Raw genomic sequence first — 21,241 nt, forward strand, 5'->3', positions numbered from 1 at the left:
GCACACGTTCAGCTCGATGACGATCCCCGGACTCCGATCCAGCAAAGTGTCGGGGAAGAGTTTCGTCAGCACGACGGCGTGGTGACGATCTTGATGTTCTACTGTCGCAGGGCTTCGCCTAAGCACCACTACAATATTATCGAGGACTATGGTGGAAGGGGGCACCGCACACGGCTAAGAGAATGATCTTAGAGATCAACTTGTGTGTCTAGGGGTGCCCCCTGCCCCCGTATATAAAGGAGCCAAGGGGGGTGCGACCGGCCCTAGGAGGAGGCGCGCAGGAGGAGTCCTACTCCTACCGGGAGTAGGACTCCCCCCTTTCCCTAGTTGGATTAGGACTTGGGGAAGAAGGAAGAGAGGGAAGAAAGGAAAGGGGGGGCGCCACCCCCTCCTTGTCCAATTCGGACTTAGGGGGGGAGGGGCGTGCGGCAGCCCCTAGGCCTCCTCTCCTCTTCCTCCACTAGGCCCATTAAGGCCCATTAGGTTACCGGGGGGCTCCGGTAACCTCCCGGTACTCCAGTAAAATGCCGATTTCACCCGGAACACTTCCGATGTCCAAACATAGGCTTCCAATATATCAATCTTTATGTCTCGACCATTTCGAGACTCCTCGTCATGTCCGTGATCACATCCGGGACTCTGAACTAACTTCGGTACATCAAAATATATAAACTCATAATGAAACTGTCATCGTAACGTTAAGCGTGCGGACCCTACGGGTTCGAGAACAATGTAGACATGACCGAGACATGTCTCCGGCCAATAACCAATAGCGGAACCTAGATGCTCATATTGGCTCCCACATATTCTACGAAGATCTTTTATCGGTCAGACCGCATAACAACATACTTTGTTCCCTTCGTCATCAGTATGTTACTTGCCCGAGATTCGATCGTCAGTATCTCAATACCTAGTTTAATCTCGTTACCGGCAAGTCTCTTTACTCGTTTCATAATACATCATCTCACAACTAACTCATTAGTTGCAATGCTTGCAAGGCTTATGTGATGTGCATTACCGAGAGGGCCCAGAGATACCTCTTCGACAATCAGAGTGACAAATCCTAATCTCGAAATACGCCAACCCAACATGTACCTTTGGAGACACCTGTAGAGCTCCTTTATAATCACCCAGTTACGTTGTGACGTTTGGTAGCACACAAAGTGTTCCTCCGGGAAACAGGAGTTGCATAATCTCATAGTCATAGGAACATGTATAAGTCATGAAGAAAGCAATAGCAACATACTAAACGATCGGGTGCTAAGCTAATGGAATGGGTCATGTCAATCACATCATTCTCCCAATAATGTGATCCCGTTAATCAAATGACAACACATGTCTATGGTTAGGAAACATAACCATTTTTGATTAACGAGCTAGTCAAGTAGAGGCATACTAGTGACGTTTAGTTTGTCTATGTATTCACACAAGTATTATGTTTCCGGATAATACAATTCTAGCATGAACAATAAACATTTATCATGATATAAGGAAATAAAATAATAACTTTATTATTGCCTCTAGGGCATATTTCCTTCAAGAAATACATGTGAAAGATCATGGATGTCACCTAGAGGGGGGGTGAATAGGCGTTTTAAAATAATTACGGTTTAGGCTTGAACAAATGCGGAATAAATCTAGCGGTTAATTTGTCAAGCACAAAACCTACAACAACTAGGCTCACCTATGTGCACCAACAACTTATGCTAAGCAAGATAAACTACTAGGTGATAGCAAGATATATGACAAGAAACAATATGGCTATCACAAAGTAAAGTGCATAAGTAAAGAGCTCGGGTAAGAGATAACCGAGCCACGCGAAGACGACGATGTATCCCGAAGTTCACACCCTTGTGGATGCTAATCTCCGTTTGGAGCGGTGTGGAGGCACAATGCTCCCCAAGAAGCCACTAGGGCCACCGTAATCTCCTCACGCCCTCGCACAATGCAAGATGCCGTGATTCCACTAAGGGACCCTTGAGGGCGGTCACCGAACCCGTACAAATGGCAACCCTTGGGGGCGGTCACCGAACCCGTACACTTTGGCAACCCTTGGGGGCGGTGACCGGTACCCGTCAAATTGCTCGGGGCGATCTCCACAACTTAATTGGAGACCCCGACGTTTGCCCGGAGTTTTACACCACAATGATTGAGCTCCGAACAACACCAACCGTCTAGGGCGCCAAGGCACCCAAGAGGAACAAGCTCTAGGGTGCCCAAACACCCAAGAGTAATAAGCTTCTCAAACTTCACTTCCACGTATCACCGTGGAGAACTCAAACCGATGCACCAAATGCAATGGCAAGGGCACACGGAGTGCACAAGTCCTTCTCTCTCGAATCCCACCGGAGCAACTAATGTTAGGGAGGAAAATGAGAGGAAGAACAAGAAGGAGAACACCAAGAACTCCAAGATCTAGATCCAAGGGGTTCCCCTCACATAGAGGAGAAAGTGATTGGTGGAAATGTAGATCTAGATCTCCTCTCTCTTTTCCCTCAAAAACTAGCAAGAATCCATGGAGGGATTGAGAGTTAGCAAGCTCAAAAAAGGTCAACAATGGGGGAAAAACGAGCTCAAGAGATAGGGTTCATTGGGGAAGAAGACCCCCTTTTAAAGGAGGGGGGAAATCCAACTATTATGTGCTCAGCCCGCACACAAGCGGTACTACCGCTCCTGGTCCCGGTACAACCGGGACTCACATTATACGTGCAGAACCCTACCAGGCGGTACAACCGGGCGACCAGGCGGTACAACCGGGCGACCAGGCGGTAGCACCGGTTGAGAAGAACAACCGGAGCAACCGCCCAGCCACCGCTCAACCACCGCATAGGAACAGAAGGGAGTCACCCCTGAGTGCGGTAGTCGAGCGGTACCGGGCCGGTGCAAGCGCATGGCCTTGAGCGCTCGGGCGGCTAAGTCCTGAGCGGTAGAACCGCTCCGGACACCGGTGGTACCGGTACGACCGGACCAACCGGGCCACCACCGCCCGAGTACCGCATCAAAACAGAGGCCTGACCGGTACTTGGGCGGTGCCTGGCCGGAACAACTGCCCAAGTCTTTGCTGAGCAAGATGGCGGTACCACCGCCCGGAAGCAGCGGTACAACGGCTGAGAGCTCCAAGCGGTACTACCGCTGGGGCTCGAGATACTACCGCGGGGACCAGACAAAAACCACTTCCAAGAAAACAAGAACTGCCATAACTTCTGCATATGAGCTCCGAATTGAGCAAACTCAAGCTTGTTGGAAACAAGACGACGAGTAGCATCAAAACAGCGACTGGTAATAGTAAGAAGAGGCAGGGGAGGTATGCCTAACAAAAAGAGGAGTGAAACCTTCAACCGAGAAGAATCGGCAAAACCTCCAATATCGAAAACATCATAGAAGACGCATGCGAACTCCGTTTTCGATGAACTCAAGCTTGTCATCAAGATGACCATAAGCTCTAAGACTCACAAAGAGAACCAAACAAGAACCAAGAAAGATGATGCAAGGATGCAATGGTTTGAGCTCTCTACGAACGATATGATCAAGCTACTCATCGAGAGCCCCCTTGATAGTACGGCAATCGATCCTATAACCCGGTCTCCCAACTACCATCATGAGACCGATAAAATAGAAAACCTATCAAGGGCAAACCTTTGCCTTGCACATGGTCCACTTGAGCTAGATGATGACAATCTTGACTCCCTCAAGTTGGACCACCTTTCTTGATTGTGTTGACTCGATGAAGACTAGTTGATTGCTCCCCCATACTCCACTATGGGTGAGCCACTCTTCCGCACATCTTCACAAGTCCATTATCACCACAAAGGACGGCAAGCTTCAAGCATTTGATCTCTTCATGATGCTCCACTTGAACTTGCACACCGCAACCTAACCCCACAAAGAACTCTCACAAAGACCATGGGTTAGTACACAAAGCGTAATTGACAATTCTTACCATATCATGGGATCACTTGATCCCTCTCGGTACATCTTCTGCGCTTTGTGAGTTGATCAACTTGATTCACTCTTGACTTAGTCTTGATCAACCTTGAACCTTTCCAATTCTCTTCATTTGAATGATGTCTTGAAGGTAGACATGAATGATCACACAATCTTCTTCTTCAAGACATGCTTGCAATAAGCTTAACTCTCACCTGACCAATCTTTGGATAATTCCTTGAAAAGCACTTTGGCCATCTCAACTCACACATGACCAATCTTTGGATAATTCCTTGAAAAGCACTTTGGCCATCTCATAAACTCCTTGAAACCAACACATGGACTTGAAGACAATCCTATGGACAAATCCTTTAAATATAACTTAAGGCAACCGTTAGTCCATAGAGATTGTCATCAATTACCAAAACCATACATGGGGGCACCGCATGTCCTTTCAACATGTCTATTGATTATTATTGGAATTGGTTTGAAGAAACAGAGTATGATCTTCTTTCACAAGTAGTGATCATAAAACAACAGGGAGAGGCGTTTTAGCTCCCAGAGGGTGTTTCAGCGGTGTGCTCGAGGACGAGCATTGACAGCGCGGGTGTCCGATTTCCAGCAGCGCAGACATGGCGATGGATTTCTCCATCTCTCCGGTAGACAGGTCAGAAATCCCCTTCTTGGAAAAGAAAACTTCTTCCATTTACTATCCAGCATCAGAGAGATCTTAGAGCTTTAGTTCAACGCGTGCAGGTTGCCCATCTTCCTGGATGAGGCGGCTAGCGTGGTGGCCCTAATGGATTTGATTGGTGGCGAAGAGGAATCCGCCAATGGATCTTGTGGGGCTGTTGTCGCCGGATTTGCGCACGACTCATCTGGGCAGTTCGTACGTGGTGTTGTGTGCAGCAAGGAGAGGACTGTAGCTACCGGTGGTGCCGCCATGTCCGGTTTCAGTGAGAGCGAGGGTGACAAAGCAGATGCAATTGACCAAGCCGACGACCGAAGCACATATTGATGAACACCAAGAGGCTGTGATTTAAGATCGAACTGAAAGTGGTGATGGAGGGTCTGCTCAATCTACTACTTGCAAGGTGGATCCGCAAGCCCCTGGGTGGACTTAGAGGTAATAGGCATTTACTTATAAGAGGTAAATGGTGTGTAGCAAAACCAGAGTTGCGATGATGTCTTGGTTATTGTAGTTTCATATGATCCCCTGAGGCATTGTACATTAGATTGGTGGGTTAGAAACACACGATTTCGTCATGTCATTGCAGAGCTTGATTAAGTTTATACAGTACATTTTATGGAGTATGCTAACTCTCCGCTGCACTGAAATTACAGGACACCCTGTCCCAGCGGGCTCGACACACTCTCCGCTTCGCTGAAATTACAGGACACCCTGTCCCAGCAGGCTCAACATTCTCTGCTCCGCTCAAATTACAGGACCGGACACTATGTCTGGGAAGAATTTGTGCACTGGAGCAAATGATTTAGGGGTATACAGATTAGTTGGGTGAGCACGGTGCTATTGGGCTAACACTAGACCCTATGTAAGAAACATATGGTTTTTACAATCTTTATTCATGGAAGCATGGTTTCACCATTAGATATTATGGGAAAAGTAGGCTTAATGTCAGGAAGACAAAATATATGAAGTTTTCTGCGTATGGTTGGGAGAGGAGAGTGGTGCAGCAGTGGTGGCAGGAGGAAGAAGATTGCTCCATCCATCAGTTGGCCGAGCTCCGGCGTCCTCACGTCAGGCTTGGCTTGGAGTGCTGACAATGAAGCATTCTACATGGTATGCATCCAGATCCGCTTCATCTGCTAGACGCTAAATCGAGTCAATGGACCAATTGGCTAGAATTAGAAATTAACTGTGTGTATTTTGTGTTTGCGCCTCCGTGTATTTTGCTGGACGCTTAATGTGTTCATCGCTGGGAGGAACTATCTCTAAATTAGTTGTTATTATTGCAGTGTAGTAGCCAACGTGCGTGTGGACTAATGTTTAATTATGTGAGATTACCCCAAAATGCCTGATGCTGTTAAGCTGCAAAATGCACCTTCGTAGATAGATTGAGAACCTGACAACCAACGTTTTTCCAGCATTTTATTTGCCCAAGTGATGTCTTTCCGACTTTTTTTCCTGTGTCGGTGACAAATCTTGCCATGTGTTGGTTGTGCGTGTAAAAAATAAAACCTCTACCCATGGACTCCTGTTGTGAAATTTTAGAAGACGTCTGATACATTTTAGGGGGCACATGCATAAAACTTGTACTTGGTCTATCTGTATGTGACATCTACCAGTTTGAATTAAAAAATCGTTAATCATGGGACGTAAGGTGTCGATGGAGATGGTGGGGGCAGCTAGAGTACCACAGGCGGCTCCGTTTGTCCCAATGTCTGTACCAGCGATGGCGTCCGGGAGGCAGCGCGCATTGAGTGATATTGTTGGGTGGGCATCATGTATTGTTTTTATATTAGAAATACGAACCGAATACCAAGCCATGCTCAAATCATGAGGCACCTGCGTGGTCTAGATTGCAGGAGCATCTGGACCCGGGAGCCGAATTGCATTTCTGGTTCTAACTTTTCTCTAAATCGAAAGAATAAGACATGTTTTAGTGTGTTTGTTCATTCATTTTAGTTCATATGTATTTCATATTGATATATTCAAAACATCTTATATTGGTGAATGGAGGGAGTATTATTTACACCTTCCATGCGATTTAATTTTTCTTTCACCCAAACAAATGCTATTTTTTGGTGAAACAGATGCAGATGAAAAACTATGTAGAACCAAACAACTGTGTTAATAATCATAATTATGTGATGGAGTTAAGACGTGCGTTGCACGTGCAAGCTTACTAATTATATATAGGGAAATGATTGGGACCACCTCACGGAACACGACGCGTGCGTCCGCCATCTTCGTGACTGTTGGATCAGATTTTAATGAGATGGCTAAAAGCAACGTATTATCCAGACTAGTTTTTTGCAACTGAGTGGTTGTTGCGATTCCTCCCATCGCAACAACTGGTGTGTTGCGGGATCTGAATCCGGATCTCCTCGAGAGCAGTCACCACCCGTGCTCCTCCAAAGCACCCCCGATGCGCCACCGCTGACGCCGGAGTATAATCGATTTTCTAGATAAATACATTACAAGATGTTTTTCCATACTTTCTGCATTCACTTCTAGCTATTTCTGCACCCCTCTAATCAGCTAGAACAATAAATACGTGCATTCTGAATGATTCTCGAGTCTGCAATGACCACGAGGCTCGGAGGAAAACTCATGTGCACGTGTGAAATAATAAACGGTAAAATGTATTCCTAGTCATGTCTCTAATACTAGTCCAAGTGTTGCATGATGGTTTTGTTTTCCTAGAACATGGGGCATAACTATGCCAGCAACTTTGAGGACAAAGTGTTAGGAGAACACTTGTGGTGAATCAACCCAATTTGATGTTATACTATGAGCTACATTTGTCATAAGTTAATGGTAAACAACATACAAAGAGTTAATGTTTGTATAATTCCTTAGACCATGAGAGTATCAAGTTCCTTTGTACTTGCTTCGTGAACTTTGGGGTTTGTTAAACATCATCTATAACAGGGTGGCTATTACGACGGCTTACACTAAAAAAAAGACACGTCCGTGACATTATGTCCCGAACGAAAAAAAAATGTCATGGTTATAGATGCATAATGTTTCCTTCAATAGATGCATATGCTCGTAAAATGACTTAGTTAGTTATTTTTTAGGAAAAAAATTTGATTTAATCATTTTCAATCATGACGGTATAACAAACATCAGAAATAATAAAACTGAGCCGACCAACCCTCGGCCACACCCGCATGGCCGAATTTGATTCCACGATCGAGTGGACTAGGGAGTAGGGGTCTGTGGTTTATTTTTTTCCTCCCGTTTGCAACACACGGTCATGTTTGCTAGTTAATGTTTAATTAATGTTTATCTATTTTCAAAATATTATGTTCTATTTTTTGCGGGAACTAAAAATTGGGTCGGGCCAGTGTTGGGTGCATGCGCCGACCCAAACGCGGAAGCGGGCATGGGTGTCCGCCGGGCCGTCCTAAACGGACAAAAAGCAGACAAGATCGTCGTCCGTTTGGGTCGGCGTGTTGGAGTTGCTCTTAGATCTTAGGTTATATTTTTAGCACGCGCAACTCGTGCATATCCAATTTTGCGCCGCCGCCAACCTCCTCTCGGTCAGACGCTGCCTCCCCCTGCAATGCCGCCATCTTCCTCTGGCCATCTCGCGCTCCCCTCCCTCCCACTTCACGTGCCCTGCCAGGATTCTCCCTGGTCAACGGTGTCTCCAGATCGGGAGATTGGGCCGCTCCAGTCAAGGTTGCCTCCAGATCGAGCTGGTTCGACACCATCTAGAGATCGGGCTGGCTCAGTCAACGTCGTCATTCTGGAGTCTGGATCCCATGGCCCTGAAGATCACCACCGCCCCGGTCAACGGCACCCCCGCCTCGGTCAACAACGCCCCCGTGTATGTCTTCCGCACCGCTCATGCAGGTCTCCCATGCCCGTTGCGCTCCCACTGGCTGCTCTCCAAGTGTGTCGCTATAGGTGTGTAGTTAGACTGGGTCTGCCTTTTCTGGGGGGCTATTGCTGCCCAAAAGTCTTGTCTTGGTCTACCTAGCTACTTCACGAGTGAAGTTTAGTGGCTCAAGGGTGTGAGCGAGAATCATGGGTAAAGTACACAAACCTCTGTAGAGTGTATAAAAATGATCATGATTAGTCATGTCCCAGGTTATGGACAACTTGAGCAACTCATCTGAGAGATGTCAGCTTGATCTCATCACCTCTTCTTAATTAAAATCAATGGGTTGAACCAACGGGGAGTTGTGGAGCTGATCTCAAAGGACCTGGGCTTTACCAGGAATTCTTAATTAAAGAAAGGTTTGGAGAAACCGGGGCTTTACTGGGGAACCCACAGGCTCAAATTGCATCGGGTTACGACCGGGGCTTTACTGGGAGTGCCTATAGACTATGGCCGAGGCTTTACCGGGAGTGTCATATTGCTATTAGAGTAGTCCACTATATAAATAACAAGGCAAAACTATTTTATGCAAAAGAGCCTTGAACCCCACCAGTCAAAGTGCAAGTAGGTGAATAGGTTACCAATGAACTGTGGACTTGCCAATACAATCCACATATTGACCCTAGTGGCTGCAACGTATCATGTTGCAGGTGATTTCTACGAGGAGTGACTTACGTAGGGTTTTGTGTCTCCACTCGACATGCTTCCTCGTGGTGCTGATGGAGCCTCTCAAGACATTTACCTTAGATTTGCTTTTCGTTTCCGCTTGTGTTGAACTCCGTTTGCTTATTGTAAGACTATGTATTTGACTAGCCTACGACTAGAGTCTATAAGACTATTTTCTTTCTGGATAATGCGATGTAATGAAGGACGCATTTGTCGATGCAAATATGCCCTAGAGGCAATAATAAAGTTGTTATTATTATATTTCCTTATTCATGATAAAGGTTTATTATTCATGCTAGAATTGTATTGACCGGAAACTTAAATACATGTGTGAATACATAAACAAATATCGTGTCCCTAGTGAGCCTCTACTAGACTAGCTCGTTGATCAAAGATGGTTAAGGTTTCCTAACCATATACATGAGTTATCATTTGATAACGGGATCACATCATTAGGATAATGATGTGATGGACAAGACCCATCTGTTAACTTAGCATATGATCGTTCAGTTTATTGCTATTGCTTTCTTAATGTCAAATACATATTCCTTCCACCATGTGATCATGCAACTTCCGGATACCGGAGGAATACCTTGTGTGCTATCAAACATCATAACGTAAGTGGGTGATCATAACGATGCTCTACATATATCTCCGAAGGTGTCTGTTGAGTTGGCATGGATCGAGATTATGATTTGTCACTCTGAGTATCGGAAAGGTATCTCTGGACCCTCTCGGTAATACACATCACAAGAAGCTTGCAAGAAAAGTGACTAAGGAGTTAGTTATGAGATGATGTATTATGGAATGAGTAAAGAGACTTGGTGGTAATGAGATTGAACTAGGTATGAAGATATTGACGATCGAATCTCGGGCAAGTAACATATCGATAGACAAAAGGGAATTACGTATGTTGTCATAAGGTTTGACCGATAAAGATCTTTGTAGAATATGTAGGAACCAATATGGGCATCCGGGTTCCGCTATTCGTTATTGACCGGAGAGGTGGCTCGATCATGTCTACATAGTTCTCGAACCCGTAGGGTCCGCACGCTTAACGTCCATTGATGATATAGTATTATATGAGTTATGTGATTTGGTGACCAAATGTTGTTTGGAGTCCCAGATGAGATCACAGACATGATGAAGAGCTCTGCAATGGTCCTGAGGTAAAGATTGATATATAGGACGATGCTATTTGGACACCAGAAGAGTTTCTTTGGCAACTCAACTGCTAAGTCTTATAAACATTCTTTGGCTCCCCTTGTTTCGAATTATAAATTTGGGTGAAATACTACCCTCCAAGATTGTTCCGATCTCCTATACTTGTGGGTCATCATGCATATATTGGTATCTTTTAGCTTCTGCCATCTTCTAAGTTTCACACTTCTTATCATCCATGGTGGCTTGCATACTTTCGAGGATCTCCATACAATCACATTTTGTCTTCTTTAATGCATTTTTAATGTAAGATACCTCATTAGCTAGTGCATCATCTTTTCCAGACAACACATCATTTTTTCGAACCCCACACTAAATTCCCTTCCCCTTTCTTTTGAGTGGCAATTGTTTTGAATATGACCCTAAGTTCCTTAGAGACATTACCATTATTGTAATTATTATTACTTGAGGGATGATGCCTAGAATAATAATTTCCACAATTGTTCATATATGCATTTGTTGCTTGATATTTCTAGCAATGAAATTTACATCGACTTGGCCTTTGTTTTTCTCAACTAAAGCACCAAGAGGGACATCATCAATGCTAGAAACATCCTTAGTAGAAAGAATGCACATAATTATATCAACTTTAACATCTAGACGTTCCATCTCATCAATATAATTCACCCCTTTTACCGGCAAAAAAATAGAATTCACCCCTTTTACCTGCAAAATAAATAAATAGAATTCACCCCTTTTACCCACAAAATAAATAAGTGGAATTTACCCTTTCAGAAAAATGTAGCTCTTTTGGTATGCCATTGGCAATAATTTACCATCATGTTATTCAAAAGATACTTCTCTCACCCTTGTGTCTGATTAAGGCCACAAAAGGTTTGAAGCATAAGCTGGTCATTAAGTCCATGTGTAGGGTACTTTTAAAGCACATTTTTATTAACTTCATGAGTGAAGAGATAGACAAGGTGGTGAAAAGCATGGAAACAAATACTGCTCCAGGTCCAGATGGCTTCTATGTTAGCTTTTTAGAGCTTTTTGGCCCTAGTTGAGAGATATACTAATATAAATGCTTCAGGAGCTGTATCATGGTAGGTTGAACTTCTCCGGACTAAACTATGGTGTCATTTCAAAAATAAATCCCCAAGATTGAGCATGGTGTCCATTGACGTTTTATTTAAAGTTCATAATTTCGTTCCTCATTTGGGTAATCTTAGCAAGAGGGTAACATTAGCAATAAAGTACTCTTTGTAAGATTTTCAATAATTAATGCTACCACTAGGAAAAGAAAATAACCATTCTCACCTCTTAATGAGAAAGGGAATAATTTGAACCCGGCAACTTTTGAATCAACATCTTTAAACCTTTTCATATCACATATTTCAGCAAAGTCATGCAAGTGCATAACAATATCTTGACTAACAATACCACCAATTGCTCTTTACATATAATTTCCAAAGTGATTCGCTTTAATTTAATAGTATGAGATATGATAGGTGTACTTATAAACTCATTATTAGTAACATGTGTGAAGTCATCGATGATCCCTCCGCTATCATGAAAAATTCGGTACAATTCAGTCTCCTCTTCGTAAACTTCTTTGAGCGCCTCATCGCCACGTCCCTTGAACATAACAACCAAGATGTCAGTCGGTGCCTATTCCATTGATGCATTATTTGCCACTACCTAACGCTAACAAATAATACAAGATTCGTAGGTGCACTCATGTTAGAATTTATTGCGGCTAAACCAGTCACACCGCACCAAACCATTATGCCATGTCAGAAGATGCCCTATGTATCTCGTATCTGAGTTGTCAGTCCAATATTATTGGCTGACATGTCATCGTGGCAGGTGTAATTCTTCTATTTTGGTCCAAACAAACAGTCAAGATAAAAAATATATTCATAAGGTCAGACCGTGACTTGTGCATGGGTTTTTAAGTAGAAAATTTAATACAACAGGTGAAATGTGCCACAAGATCACAAGTTGAAAAGTGAGAAAATATATGTAAAAACATATGTTTCATAAAATTTTCCAAGTAAAACAGGGGGTTGAATTCTGCTGGGAAAGAATAGGGATGTAGAGATAAAGAAAAGGAATTGTGTTGTTCATTGACACGGTCGCCCACGACTCTTGCAACATGTGACGGAAGGGGAGGAGAAGAAGAGAGAAGAGTGAGACCGACGCAACGCAACGCGGTCTCCTCCTCCGTCGTCTCCAACCTCTCGTCTCGCCTGCCAAATAAATCCAAGCCACAACCGCCGCTGTCTGCCCGTCAATAAGTTTTTCTCCGCCATTTTCCCCGTCCTCCGCGAGAAGCGCCTCGAGGTCCCCGTGTGCGGCTAGCTAGATCGGTGGCGCCTCCCCTCCCTCCTCCCCCGCGGAAGGCGCTCGCCCCCTTCATTCCCGGAACCGATTCTCGCAAGGGATTCCTCGCTGCTCGGCTCTTCTTGAGGTGAGCGTCGAATCCGATGTTTTTTTCTCGCCGCCCCCGTCGATTCGGCGGCGCGGCTGCTCGCGCCGCGATCAGAATCGCGTTGCTTCCCTGGAGAAATCGACCTGGAATCATCAGAGGGTGGGCGCATGCTGGAGCAGCAGCAGGATTTGGGTCCTCTCGAAATTGGAGCTTCCCATGGTGATTCCAGCGTCCCCCGTGCTAATTGATCGCGTTTCGACGGCCCTGCGGTAGAGCAAGGTGCTGATACGCGTTGGGCGATAGGATTCGGATGGAGCAGCGGGCAGAGCATCATCGGATTGGTGTATGAAAAACTATCTACTGCTACGCCCTGACAGGCCTGGTCGGGATTTTGCAGGCATGCAGAGCCAGATCGTGTGCCATGGGTGCAGGAGCGTTCTACTCTACCCCAGAGGGGCCCCCAGCGTGTGCTGCGCCGTGTGCCACGCCGTCACCAGCGCGCCGCCTCCAGGTAACGGCCATGCCCGAGCTCTGGTTTCGACACTTGTGCAATTTTTGAACACAAAAGGTGCAAACAAGATCGTGTTATGTTCAATTTTGTTGATAATGTTCTGGATCATATTCCATATGTGGTAGTGGGGTGCTGATGAATGGGTAGGGAAATGAAGGAGGGACACACTAGGACTAATTTATCCTATAGCAGGTTGTGGGAAACCTCACATGCCAATTTTATAGCCTAAGAGAGTAGATAGATTCCTAGAATGTGCTGTCCATTTCTAGGTTTGGTTCTACTAGCTTAACATGCGCATTCATCAATCGTGGTTCACATTGTTTGGTGGATCAATGATGTACCATGTGGTGTACTCCCCAGAGAAATGTTAAATTCGATCAGTATGGCGTGGGGTTCAGAAGATTGAGGTTGCTACTAAGAGCCTATTTGGATTGTAGAATTTCCGTAGGAATTATGGAGGATTTGAATCCATGGGGATTTTTCCTATAATTGTCATTTAGATCATTGGACTGGGGATGCTGATATGACATTTTGGGTGACTGGTGGCAGAAACATGAACTTTCCCTTCCTTATTTGACCCATCTACCTACTTTTGTGCGGTTACTTTCAACCCACTTATGCTCAGCCCCCTTACAAATTTGTCTTCTGGTTAATCCATATTGGTTCATCTTAACAAAAATTATTAGCTGATAGAACCCTTCTAATCTAGCTGTCATTGCTTAAACAGTTTTGTTGTCTACATTAGATACATCTTCCTTCCTTTGCCATGTATATTGGGTCTATGTTCTGCTTTGCCATGTGTGACGCCTCTTCCTTGCTTTCTCTGGGCAGATTTATCCTCCACTGTGCTGTTCTATCTTTTATGCCTTATCACCATATATCAAGTGTTTTAGTGATTATTTACATGTTCTGTTGTGTTCATTATAACGGGTCAGCCCATGCATTTGAAATTGGACAGTGGGTAATCTTTTACCCATTCCTAGCCTTGTAGCTGCATACTGTTGTACGCTCTTGGTTTGTTGGTAGTGCTTCAAATATCTAGTTGCATGCTTATGAAAAAGTGAGTAAATTTCTTCTTCAGGAATGGAGATGGCTCAGCTTATATGCGTCGGCTGTCGAACTTTATTGATGTATACTCGCAATGCAACTACTGTCAGATGCTCATGTTGTGATACAGTCAACCTTGCCAGACCAGCACCGCCAGGTACTGATGTATGTGTCGAATTATTCTGTAGATCCTTGAGCTTGTAAGTTGAAATTGTAGTTATGAATGGAATATCTGTTCTATAAAGTCAGAAAGGGTTACTCAGGCATAGAACCCAGGAGAGTTTTCAAGTTGATGCTACAATACCTTAGGAAAGTATTATCATTATTTACCCCAGGTGTAGCTTGATTAACAGAAACTTCGTATGCCTTGAAATTAGCTGATTTTCTAGTAAGTTTGATCGCACCAGTTTCATGTTGTCTCAAGCTGTAAATACAAGATAGTATTTGTGGGGTAGAGCGCATTGCTGGTTGTTTTGTTTTTATATCACAAACCCTGCATGTATGGATTTACTGGTCATAAAGTCAAGGCCAGCCTTCAAAGTCAAGACTGGAAAGTAGTCAAACATCACCCATGCTGCTCAAGCAACTATTTCTCTGTGGGCAAGTTTATTGTATTTTCACCTTATATCATGTGCTCTGTGGATTTGGCAATGTATGCTCCTGGAAAGTTGACATGTATTGCTTGTCTCTGTTACCGTTGTACATGTGCATGTGCACGGCTTCTTTTTTCTGCAGTACTGTTAAATTAATCTGATTAAGAAGGATGTAAAGACAATAAAATGCTAACATTTTAGCATGTTCTCCTTCTCTGTTCCTATACCTCATGCATGTTTAAGCTCCCTTTGTGTGTATCATATGTGTTCTATTTATCTGTTCTCCACTTGACGAATTCTATCTGTTCATGGTGCAGTGAATAGTATAGCTCATGTGAACTGTGGCCAGTGCCAGACGGTGTTAATGTATCCATACGGAGCATCTTCTGTCAAATGTGCTATCTGCAATTTTATTACGAACATCGGAGTATGTCAAAATCTTCTTTGGATCTCTTTGTGCTGCAAATGCTCAGTGAAACCGGCTTATTTAATCTATTTGTCTTTCTTATCCCAGATGAACACCGTGAGACCTTTGCCACCTACAATGCATGCACCAAACGGAATTTCATATAGTGTCCCATCGACCTCTGCGGTATGTGCATATGATGAGCTCTTTGAGCTTTCACCGTGAATTCCAAGGTGATTTACCTCTTCTAATTTCCCTTTCCCTTTCCCCTGTATTGGTCAGCCGTCCGCTCAATCGCAGAATGTAACGGTGGTCGTCGAAAACCCAATGACAGTAGATGACAAGGGAAAATTGGTAAGCCGCCTCTGCGCTTTGCTACCACCATCCAATCAATCTGCATTTGTACTTTGTGTTGCCCAGTGAAGCTATCCCGCATTGCTCACACCACCCGTTCACATTTTCGCAGGTGAGCAACGTCGTAGTCGGGGTTACGTCCGGCGGGAAAAAGTAGCAAAACATGTCAGCGCTTGTACCAAGTGATGCCCTGTTCTGTGTCTTATAATCTGGAGTTGGGAACACTTTGTATTATACTCGTGTCTGGTGATCGACCGATCGGTCGCATAGAAGAAAACCCCGAAGCGCGTAAACGGACCGCGCCAACAAAAAAAGAGAGTGCGGGTGTGGATAATACGGAGAAAAACTGTATTTTGCTTACCCCCTTGATTCTTTTGTATGTAAAATGTGGGCACTGTCAGACCTCACTGCGTGATCAAATCCTCTCTGTCCTGTCCTGTGTCCTGTCCTGAAGGGGCCTCTCGTTCTGGATGAATAACAGCAAATAACTTTGCATATGGCTGGCCCCACCTGTCAATGATTGGTAATTAAACGACTGTAATTATTGTGATGAATAATTCTTTGAAGGCTGTATTTTATTTTACGTACATCTCTACAGCGTAGCAGCGAATAAGTGCATGTTTGTATCGTACGTGTATTTGTAGTTGTGGGTATTTATACACCGTACCTGACATGGTACTGGGCCAAGGGACCGTAGAGACGAAGTGCAATCATTCATGATCAAGTCCATGTTTGCTCTGTAAGAAAGGACAGGCTGTGGTGTTGAAATGTTAATTTTCTGAATAATGTTCCTCTTACACAACGCCATATATGTTGTGGTCAGTTAGTAAGGAATGTATATGCATGATCACAAAAGTGAAATGTTATGTTTCAAATTCAAACTTATTATTATCGCAAATGGTCAACTGAAAAATCGACCTCAATGTTTGGGTACTTTGGACCATAATTTAAACAAAAAATAACTAGGAACTCAGACGAAATGGAACACCATACAAAAGTTAAATCTTATATATGAATCTAAAACATATTTTGATGTTAGTTAGCACCAAGGAAATAAAAAAAATTCCAAAAGATTTGTGGGTATTTATACACCGTACCTGACATGGTACTGGGCCAAGGGACCGTAGAGACGAAGTGCAATCATTCATGATCAAGTCCATGTTTGCTCTGTAAGAAAGGACAGGCTGTGGTGTTGAAATGTTAATTTTCTGAATAATGTTCCTCTTACACAACGCCATATATGTTGTGGTCAGTTAGTAAGGAATGTATATGCATGATCACAAAAGTGAAATGTTATGTTTCAAATTCAAACTTATTATTATCGCAAATGGTCAACTGAAAAATCGACCTCAATGTTTGGGTACTTTGGACCATAATTTAAACAAAAAATAACTAGGAACTCAGACGAAATGGAACACCATACAAAAGTTAAATCTTATATATGAATCTAAAACATATTTTGATGTTAGTTAGCACCAAGGAAATAAAAAAAATTCCAAAAGATTTGGGGTGAGAGAGGCTCGAACTCTCGACCTCAGGATCACTCACGTTTAGCTATGAGACCTACGCGCTAGCCAACTGCGCCACCACCCCATTGGTGTTCTGCTACCAATGTAAACCTATTTATACATTCCCTAAATCTTAAAGAAATCTTGCCCAAAAAGCAAGGTCAAATCATATAATTTCTCATGTTAGATGTACCTAACCAGGAAACTAGTACCTCTCCCAGTGAAGTGTGCCACAGTTTGCCCTCACTTCACGCTCCCCCTGTCATACTCAAGATGCAAATTCCTCTACAAAAAATGCTCTTCTGTGGCACTTCACTTTCCACCCGTATCACAAGTCTCAAACGACTCTAAAAAGAAACATCTTTTCTTGACGAGCTTACTCACGAAGTATAGAAACAAAGTAGCCCATAATTTACGGTTTTGAGGTTTGGTAAGTCACCCAAACTTGCAAGATCCGATCACCTCGAATTTGGGATCACCATTATACCAGCATATAATCTCCCTCCCAAAAGCACCAACTCCGATCACCCCAGACCTCCTGAGGTTCTTCTTCACAGTCAACCAATGGACCTCGAGCATGGCAAGAAGCCCCCTGCCATTGCCGCCGCGGAGCTATGCTCGCTCAAGGACAAGCTCGTCGGCCTGGGGCCGGTCCTGCTGCGAGCGGCGGCGGTCCTGGCGACGGCGGTGGCCGCGGTGGTCATGGGGCTCAACAGGCAGTCCTACACCGCGGTGGTGGCCATTGTGGGCACCAGGCCGCTCACGCAGACCTTCACTGCCAAGTTCAGCGACACGCCTGCGTTTGTGTAGGGGACTCCTTGCTTTGCTTGCTTGCTTGCTGCCATTACCTGTCGAATTTACTGACATGCTGTCTCTGTGACGGTAAACCGTCAATTTCGCAGGTACTTTGTCATAGCCAATGGCATTGCCAGTCTGTATAACTTGGTGGTGCTGCTCACCAGAAGGTGCCTTGTGCAGGGAAGGGCCCAGCATTTGGTAGTGCATAGGATGGACATGGTAATTTCTTTTTTCTCAATTAATAGTAATTTACCGATTAAATGACACTTAACATTATCTATAAGCTGGCCATTATTTACTCAAAGAAAACCTCACCCAGCAGTACTTTCACACTTTCATCAGAGTAAGTAGACTTTAACTGCTCCTAATAAACATATTTTAGTAGATCGAATATCGAATACATCTACGAGAGAAGCAACCAACTCAATCTAAGCAAGTGCATTGGTCTTAAATGAAGTTTTTCCTACACAATCCAGGAAGATCTGAAAATTTTGGAGCCTTCTAATGGTGCTACTATGAAAACACAGCACTCAATCTAATCACGAATCTTTTTTGCAAGCAACTATCCACAACCAGTGGCTTGAGTGAAAAACTGTTGGTGCTGCACTTGTATTGTAGACACCTAGTACTGTAGCATATCTGGCAAATCTCAAACCAGTGTCGATCGACGGCAACACATGATATATTTTCCTCGTAATTTCAATGTCCCAAATAAGATAATCATGGTTCTACTGGCCATTACTTACACAAAACCTCGCTCATCCGGTAGTAGTTTCACACTTTCATCAGAGTATCTTTGGACTGTTTCTCACAAAAATATTTTAATGGAGTAACCAACTTAGTCTAAGCAAGCGTATTGATCTTAAATTTAGATGCTCATACACAATCCAGGGATATCTGATAAATTTGGAGCCTTATGACGGTGGTACTATAAAAACACAGCACTCGATCTAATCAAGAATCTTTTTGCAACTATCCAGAACCAGTGGCTTGAGTGAAACTGCTGGTGCTGTACTTTGTATTGTAGACAACTAGTACTGTGGCACATCTGGCAAATTTCAAACCAGTATCAATGGACGGCAAGACATGATATATTTTCATCCTTGTACTGTCAATGTCCCAGGTAATCATGGTTCTATTGGCCACCGGTGCCGCGACAGCGGCTTCGATGGCCGAGTTAGGCAAGAATGGTAACTTGCACACGCGTTGGAACCCGATATGCAACAAATTTGGTTCCTTCTGCAACCGTGGAGGCGTATCACTCGTGTCCTCATTCGTCGGCGTCGCGCTCATGCTAGCCCTGAACTTGCTCTCAGCTGCAGCCACCTCTCCCCGTGGCATCGTCGCAGGCCAATGAGCACTAGTACCTCAGCTCAGACAGTCCATACCCAAGAGTACACTGCTCATGTCACTGGGATGTGAAGTGATGTGAGCCAGTTTGGTTGCATGTGGGAGCTGGATCTCAGGAGGAAGTGTGCTCAAGGCTGCAAGTGTGCTAAATTTGGTCTACAACTGTATATCACCTTGCCTGGTCTGAAATGTGCAGGCACATAAGCCCTGGTTGGTTATGGGGCTTTAACTAGATCAGCTCCTAAATTAGATCAAGTTATTGCACCATTCAATTCTACTACTTTGTGGTTGTAAACCAGTACTCACAACTGTCCCGGCATTTGGCCGCATTTGCTCAATTGGATGATACATTGCATCGTTCGACAAGTATGTCTGGTGAGGTTTGGTCTTTCACAACAGTTTGTACCTGTTGTACTGCATGGAACTCTTGTTTTATTACCTGAACAGTGAAGTTGTTTGGAGTTGCTTGAAATGATGCATCCAGCACCAGCCTTAGTTGTGGACTTAATGAGGCAAAAATTTCAGGAGTTGGTCAGTTGATGTAGATTTATCGGAGAAGGAGCACATGCATGTGAGCCTATCAGGCATCTCCGGAAAAATTCAGTCAACATGCAACTAGGAGCTAAGTGATTACCACTGGTGCAGCACATCAGCCTAACAATCTATTATTATCACAACCTAGATGTGTTCATTGTCCGACTGACCGTTTTGCATAAAGAAAATGTTGGATTGCATGGTTTTTTTTCTTCTTAAAAGCTTGTGCTTGGGTACGATTTTTTCTGGAAAAAAAAGGATCTGAAAGAAAAGTAGTTGATATTAGAGTCGATAAAACATAAAATTGGGACCATAAATCATGTGTAAATATGTTTGAAGTTAAATAAATCATGTTTAAAGATAAGAGAAGATAGCATTACCTAGCAGCTGCTGCTGCCTAGATTCATTCAAATACAGCTTGTCCTTTGTTTCTGCACTTTACTCTTCCACATTATTGGTATGGATGTACAAGACTTGTTGCTATACGCATATGGTACTAGTATTCATGACATGAGGTACCCTGAAAGGTGCCATCAAGCAGAGAAGGGTGGTCACTCTCACTCATGCAGCTGGCCAGCATATGAAGAACAGAACAACAGAACAGGGCACTGAAAGAGAAACAGGACCTTTCAGTACTGTTCCTCAATTTGTGTGTCGTCGTTGAAAAAACCATCTACCCAACAATTTGCATCTTTCTCACTGAATAACACATTCCCTCCAGCATAAAAACTATGGCGTATTATTTCAATTACAATATAATTACAAAACATACCAAAATATTATAGCATATGAGAAATTTGAGGGGGGAGTATATGCATACGATTTCCACACATCCAATAAAAAAATTAAATGGGAAAAGTAAATAAAATTTGGACTAACACGGTATCCAGGTATCGTTGATCAGGTAATCCAAAGTATAACGGGTTGCGTGTGCCATCCATATTCTCTCTTCTCCGCACGTAATATTATAAATTTTTTGCAGGGCGCGTGCAGTCATATCTTTTGCACCAGAATTTGCAAGCAGGAATGTTATACTGTAAGTATGACGTTTACTTTTCTAGATGAATTTCAGCGACACACCAGTTCTGCATCTGGACTGATTCTGATACAAGCTCCAATACTGCTACTATTTATGTGGGCTTCGTTCTGGAATCAGTTGAATTAATTTGTTCTTGGAACTGTGAGAATCATGCCATTAAGGCTATTGAGGATGCATTCACCAATCAACCATGATGTTCATTAAGGGGAGAAAGCATGTCTAACATTCAGTGGGACATCAATGATCTGATCTGTCCGATCACTACCACGTGACACATGTGGTAAGCAATCCAAACTTGATGAAAAAAAACTGATATCTCTTATCACTGCAACCTGTACTTAT

At 43.7% G+C, this 21,241-nt stretch overlaps 2 protein-coding genes and 1 non-coding gene across 4 annotated transcripts; 2 read left to right on the forward strand and 1 right to left on the reverse strand.

Annotated features, from left to right (window-relative positions):
- Nucleotides 1–12,490: 12,490 nt before the first annotated feature.
- On the forward strand, nt 12,491–16,253 carry LOC119299146 (protein LOL2-like). The gene is made up of 7 exons (XM_037576410.1): nt 12,491–12,798; nt 13,157–13,270; nt 14,352–14,474; nt 15,228–15,337; nt 15,425–15,502; nt 15,599–15,670; nt 15,783–16,253. Exons 2-7 carry the CDS (start codon nt 13,159–13,161, stop codon nt 15,825–15,827), a joined length of 540 nt encoding a protein of 179 aa, XP_037432307.1. The 5' UTR covers nt 12,491–12,798; nt 13,157–13,158; the 3' UTR covers nt 15,828–16,253.
- A 922-nt stretch (nt 16,254–17,175) lies between these two features.
- Nucleotides 17,176–17,263, reverse strand: TRNAM-CAU. The gene is given in 2 exon segments: nt 17,176–17,211; nt 17,226–17,263. It is a non-coding gene; the product is annotated as a tRNA-Met (tRNA).
- A 385-nt stretch (nt 17,264–17,648) lies between these two features.
- On the forward strand, nt 17,649–21,237 carry LOC119299150 (CASP-like protein 1B2). 2 transcript variants are annotated; one of them, XM_037576415.1, is made up of 3 exons: nt 17,649–17,984; nt 18,081–18,195; nt 20,843–21,237. In XM_037576415.1, exons 1-3 carry the CDS (start codon nt 17,743–17,745, stop codon nt 21,023–21,025), a joined length of 540 nt encoding a protein of 179 aa, XP_037432312.1. In that variant the 5' UTR covers nt 17,649–17,742; the 3' UTR covers nt 21,026–21,237. The 2 variants fall into 2 exon arrangements, with proteins under 2 accessions (XP_037432312.1, XP_037432311.1); XM_037576414.1 differs by lacking the exon at nt 20,843–21,237 and adding an exon at nt 19,100–19,941 and having other exon boundaries at nt 17,673–17,984.
- The last annotated feature ends 4 nt before the right edge of the window (nt 21,238–21,241 follow it).

The sequence above is a fragment of the Triticum dicoccoides genome, chromosome 5A (assembly GCF_002162155.2).
Source record: "Triticum dicoccoides isolate Atlit2015 ecotype Zavitan chromosome 5A, WEW_v2.0, whole genome shotgun sequence".
NCBI lineage: Eukaryota > Viridiplantae > Streptophyta > Magnoliopsida > Poales > Poaceae > Triticum > Triticum dicoccoides.